This window comes from Beta vulgaris, chromosome 7, assembly GCF_026745355.1.
Source record: "Beta vulgaris subsp. vulgaris cultivar EL10 chromosome 7, EL10.2, whole genome shotgun sequence".
Taxonomy (NCBI): Eukaryota; Viridiplantae; Streptophyta; class Magnoliopsida; order Caryophyllales; family Amaranthaceae; genus Beta; species Beta vulgaris.
This window is the reverse complement of record NC_079208.1, coordinates 43,008,773-43,014,859: the sequence shown is the minus strand read 5'-3', so window position 1 is coordinate 43,014,859 and position 6,087 is coordinate 43,008,773. Positions and strand designations below refer to the sequence as shown.

Here is a 6,087-nt window from a genome sequence, read left to right as displayed (position 1 = left end):
TGATTTTATTAACTGACGTAGGCAGATTGGCGGAAAAGTTCGAAAAGGATTTGCGACAAAAAGCCTGAACTGTTTTGCGGAAAATGGGCCGACGGAGTCCGATTGCATATTGTGATACCTTTTCGGAAGCGAAACTGCCCAACGAGTCAAACTCACCGCTATGCTGTGACCTATAGGCTTATTAGGCCATCCGGGTCCGTTTAAGGCCCGAAATCAGCTTTTTAATTATTTCCGAATTTTATTATTTCCTTAATTTCGTATTACGATTTTGTTTAACGTATTTAAACATTATTAGGTCAATGTTTGGAGGCAGTTTTTTGACTTTTAATAATATCACAGAGTTCATACTCTATTCTGGTGGATTCCGGAGTTTTTACAGATTTATCGCTTGTAAATCTGTCTGTTCTTGATCGAGATTAGCGCTTGCTTTTCTCTATAATTTCCGACTGCGTTATTAACATAAAATAAAGACAATATTGTCAATTATAGTTATTTTTTTTTACTAAAAGTGGAACGGTCTAAATAGATAAAACTATCAAAAGTGGTGATTATTGTAATAGAAAAAGAATAGAGGAAATATCTAAATAAAACAATGTTGAAATTTTTCATTTTTACATCAGCACAAATTCAACCATGTTAATAAAATATAAAATTGAAAAAAAATAATATAAACAAGAACTCGTACAACCCGATAGCTTCAAAACTAGTTAATTATCAAAAACAATACTGACTGTGTGACTCATTGTTCACTCTTTCACTCCACTATTGATCCAAAAAAGCAACACAAAACTAAAATCGGACGACGTAGAACAAGAATATGCTGCGAACAAAATAATATACGAGGCAGCATATTCGGTTTATACCATTTCAAGCTCTTGTTTGTTTGCTTAATTACAAAGCAAAAACAATCTTGTTAAAATCAGTGAACCCATAAATAAATAATATCTGTTTTCAAAAAAACGAAAAAGCCAATTTTTCACCGCTCTTTAATCCTTTCATTTCCGATAAAAAAAAACATTTCCTCACTCCTATAAATAATAAATCCGCAATTCCACTAATTAATTTCGTTTTCGTAGTAATAAAAAAAAAAAAGTTGCAACAAACTTCCCCGCCTATCATCGTCACTTCCGTTTTCCAAAAACGTAAAAACAAACATGAGCAACTTTATAAACTGTTTTTCATGATCAAACCAACAAAACTCAACAACAATGGCGTCAACCGTTTTTTCATTCTCTCTCCTGTTTTTATTTTCTCTCTCATCATCATCCTCCTCATCGGCAGCAAATATTCCGACGACTCTAGACGGCCCGTTTAAGCCCGTTACAACGCCATATGACGTCAGCTTACGTGGTAACGCCGTTGATTTGCCTGACACAGATTCTAGGGTTCAACGCCGTGTGAATGGGTTTCAACCGGAGCAGATTTCTGTTTCTCTCTCTTCTGATTATCATTCCGTTTGGATTTCTTGGATTACAGGTTTTTTCTTTTTGTTTTTTAATCTTTTTTAGTGATTGAGATTTTTGGGTATTTATTTTGCAAATTTGAGCTACTAATTGGATGGTGGTAAACATGTTTTTGTGTGATTTCTGTTATTCTCTGTAAATTTGGAACTGTTTATTGCAGATTTTTGGACCTGATTTTTATTTGTTAGATTGCATTGTAATTTTAGTTTGGATTTGGAACATTTACTTGTAAAATTATTAATGTTTGTTGTCAACTTTTGCATGTTTTATTTTTTTTTGGAGTGCATGATTCTCAACCAATCATGTAGTTTTTCTATAGTTAAAATTCTTTTTTTTTCTTACAAGAGTTAATTTTTATCTGCATGTAAAGTATTATGTTAATTTTGGTATAGGAAGCTATTTTTGCAGAATATGTGATCAACTATACTCTGTTTTGTTTATATTTCTATGGAAAAATCATATTCATGTTGATTTTATTTTTGAAAAGATCTGGGTAAATTATGTTATATCTGGGTTATGAATTTTAAAATTTGGATACTTCTCTTTTGTTGTTTTTGATTTTGAACCATGTTTAATTTGTTAAGCTCAATTGAAAAGAGAATTCATTTATCTTGAAAAATGTACATTTTTAAGGAATCATAATCCACAGTTGTATTATTAGTGACTTCTGAGTTCTGATCATGCTAGTAACACTGAATTAGGTCAGCTAACTAGAATATAAACTTATTTAGTTACATGTTGTAGCAAAAGTAGAAGCAGAATTGTGGAACATAATTAAAAGTGAAATGAGTAATAAAAATGTGATTTTAAGGCTTGATAGCATATGACAATTGTCTTTGATATCGATATCGGATTTTCTGCTGCTCTGGTTGACACTATTCACATTCAGTTTCTGCAGTGGGTTTTATTATAACTAGAGTAGTGTTTCTGTCCATTTGGGTGTAAATTTAGAATGATGCCTTTATGTGTTATATTGAATGCATAGCTGGTTTATTTTTTTTCAGGGGAATATCAGATTGGTTATGATATAAAGCCATTGAATCCTGAAAGTGTGAAGAGCTTTGTTCATTATGGGCCATTACAGTACCCATTAAGTAGTGAAGCAACAGGGTATTCTCAAATCTACAGTCAGCTTTATCCTTTTGAAGGTCTTCAGAATTATACTTCTGGAATAATCCACCATGTTCGTCTCACAGGTAAACTCGAATTCTTGTGGAACTGCCTGCCACCATCTAGTGGGTTTTAATGTATTTGGAAAATATGTGTGTATCCAAGTGAATTGAGTTCTGAATTCTATGGTCAGTGTTATATGTTGCGTTAGACTTGATTTATAACTCTTCATGAGGACTTGGCCTCTTTGTATAGGTTGCATTCTTCTGTTAAAATTGATCCCTCTTCCGTTTTATATGCTGCAATGGCCCCTTCTACTTCTATCAACTAAAACAAGTGATCCTTCTACATTTATCGATTACCTGGTTACCTCCCTCTTCAATCTGAAGGTTACATAAATATTTTAGATAATGTTGTTGAAAAAGGAATGATGTCAACAACATGCTTTATGAATCTTCTTACGTCAATTATCATTCTCGATAGTGTTTATGTTTAATTTCACCTTTTAAATTTGGACTTTCATACAAGGCTGGGAGTTTTTTCATGTCATAGCATGAGATCTCTGTCAATTTACTATTTAGTATCAAATTTTGTTCTTATTTCTGTCTTCTTTGCAGGGTTGAAACCTAACACGTTGTACTACTATCGATGTGGAGATCCCCATCTACCATCCATGAGTGGCCTGAACCATTTCAGGACGATGCCGATTCCTAGCCCTCGGAACTACCCTGGAAAAATAGCAATCGTTGGTGACCTAGGTCTTACATATAATTCAACGGACACTATAAGTCACATAACCAGCAATAATCCTGATCTTCTTCTCCTAGTCGGTGATGTGACCTATGCAAACCTGTATCTCACTAATGGAACTGGCTCTGATTGTTATTCCTGCGCCTTTCCAAAAAGCCCCATTCATGAGACATATCAACCACGCTGGGATTATTGGGGAAGGTTCGAACCTCATTTTCTTAATAATTACCATCCATTTGCTAATTGCTGATTTGACTGTGACAGAAAGATCATTATGCTATTTAAGAACTTTCTCCTCTTGCTATGCTATATTCATAATATGTCTTTTACAGGTTTATGCAGAGTTTGATATCAAAGGTTCCCATTATGGTGGTGGAAGGGAACCATGAAATAGAGGAACAGGTTGATCATAAAACCTTTGCAGCATATAGTTCTCGCTTTGCTTTTCCATCAGAAGAGAGTCAGTCGTCATCAACATTTTACTATTCTTTTAATGCTGGAGGAATACATTTTGTAATGCTCGGGGCTTATATTGCTTACAACGAGTCAGGTATCATGAGTTCTTACTTTTATTAGTTATGGTGCCACAAAGCGAAAAGTGTTTATCACTAACTTGTTCTTTTCAGCTGAACAATACAAATGGTTGGAGAGAGACTTGGCTAAAGTTGATAGAGATGTAACTCCATGGCTGGTTGCTGCGTGGCATCCACCATGGTACACTACTTACAAAGCTCACTATAGAGAAGCAGAGTGCATGAGAGTCGCGATGGAAGACTTACTCTACTCTGCTGGTGTGGATATAGTCTTCAATGGACATGTAAGTGCCATGATGTCAGATATGATAACCATTGAATTAATTGATTAAACACACTATCTTTCACACATATAACGAGTGGGTATGAAAATCGTTCAGTTTGAAGCCATCACTGAGTGACGGTGATCGACTGATGTGCACTTAGCTCTTTGAAATGCGCATTTGCGTACATGCAGTCACACACCATCATCCATTGATAGCACTAGAGTTATGGGAACTTAGATCTTAAACATACACATAAACAAATTGGTTATATGTGCGTCTACCAAGAGTTCAGCTTGCAATGTGCTGTTATATTTGCGTATCCTCATTGCTTTTGCCTCGCCTACTGTCAGCTGTTATCTGCCAATACACTGCTGAATAACATTGCTGATCCAACTTCAGGTACATGCATATGAGAGATCGAACAGAGTATATAATTATACCCTAGATCCTTGTGCTCCTATTCACATTACAATAGGGGATGGAGGTAATCGTGAGAAGATGGCTGTTAAGCATGCTGATGAGCCAGGGAACTGCCCTGAGCCATCAACTACTCCAGATAAGTACATGGGTGGCTTCTGTGCTGCAAACTTTACTTCTGGTCCGGCTGCAGGTAAATTTTGCTGGGATCGTCAACCAGATTACAGCGCATACAGAGAAAGTAGCTTTGGCCATGGAATTCTTGAGGTGCCCTCAATTTCTTATTCTCATCCAACACATGCTTACAGAAAATCACGTGTACTAAATTGTATACATGGCATGAACTAAATATTTCTTTATCCATGTCCTTTGATTTGCAGGTGAAAAATGCGACTTGGGCTCTGTGGACTTGGTATAGGAATCAAGACAGTGAGAAAGTGGCTGGAGATCAGATTTACATAGTGAGGCAGCCGGATGTCTGCCCTGTCCGAAGCAAGGTAACTAAAGGATGGTCAGATGTTAGGTAACTTAGGTGGTACTCGAGATAATTATATTTATAATTTACTGGTAGGTTTGAGTAAGAAAACGACGTTCACTTGTTGCAACTTAGCTTAGACCGGTGGTGGAAACTGGAAACCTCCACCAATACCGTAGGCAGTTTTGTATGGAAGAGAAATGCATGGTGCAGCACCTCATTATTTTGAACAGGTCACTTCTGGCATATGCCGGAATTTGTTGTTGTATCATATGTTAGTCAATTGTAGCACCAAAAAGAATGTTAGTCTATTGTAGAACCAAAAAAAAAAAAGTTAATTGTTAGAAAGATGTACTTTGCAGTTTATCGCTCTTGTACAAATAGCACTGGTCTTTATACAAGTAACATTTACCTTATCTGTAGTTTGTAGTAGTTCTTTTGGTCCTCGCATTTTACAGTTGTAGGTACTTTTATTCCTATGGATACATAAATGAATTGGGGGAAACAACAACACAAACACGAGAACTAGGTGGTCGGAAATTACAATATCATACATCGTCTTAACCAATTACAATTATACAATGATATCGGACAAATAATGTTAATAACAAGGTTGATGTATTATTTTTAGTCTGTAGTAGATGATGGTGCACTTAAAACCATTCATGAAGGAGGTTTGATATCAATAAGTAGATGACAACATTGAGTGCCCATGCTATACTACAGTATACACTTCCTATAGTGAGAAGTGTGATAATTTGGCACTTGAAAAGTCATATTGACAATAAATATAACATTTGACACTCAAATCACTTTTATTGTATGAATATGAGAGCACGTGGATTGTCATCATAATAAGTATGTGGACTGTGGAGTGTGAAAATCATCCCCACTTTGAGCACGGCCATTAATGATACAGTGCAATTCCCAGGAGACCCCAGTCGAAATTGCTAAAGAGAAAGGAATCCTTTTTCTTTTAATAAAAGTCTTAAGGAGACAAAGGAATCCTTATGTTACTCTTCTCCGTCCAACAAGAAAAACGTCTAGCGGCTAAGGTATAAATTTCAAAATCG

The 6,087-nt window shown here is 35.7% G+C and overlaps 1 protein-coding gene across 1 annotated transcript; it reads left to right on the top strand.

Annotated features, from left to right (window-relative positions):
• Positions 1-790: 790 nt before the first annotated feature.
• On the top strand, positions 791-5,430 carry LOC104899522 (purple acid phosphatase 15). Its single transcript, XM_010686725.4, has 7 exons — positions 791-1,476; positions 2,468-2,659; positions 3,191-3,524; positions 3,656-3,873; positions 3,950-4,140; positions 4,522-4,806; positions 4,920-5,430. The coding sequence occupies exons 1-7, from the start codon at positions 1,209-1,211 to the stop codon at positions 5,064-5,066; spliced, it is 1,635 nt and encodes a 544-aa protein (XP_010685027.2). The 5' UTR covers positions 791-1,208; the 3' UTR covers positions 5,067-5,430.
• The last annotated feature ends 657 nt before the right edge of the window (positions 5,431-6,087 follow it).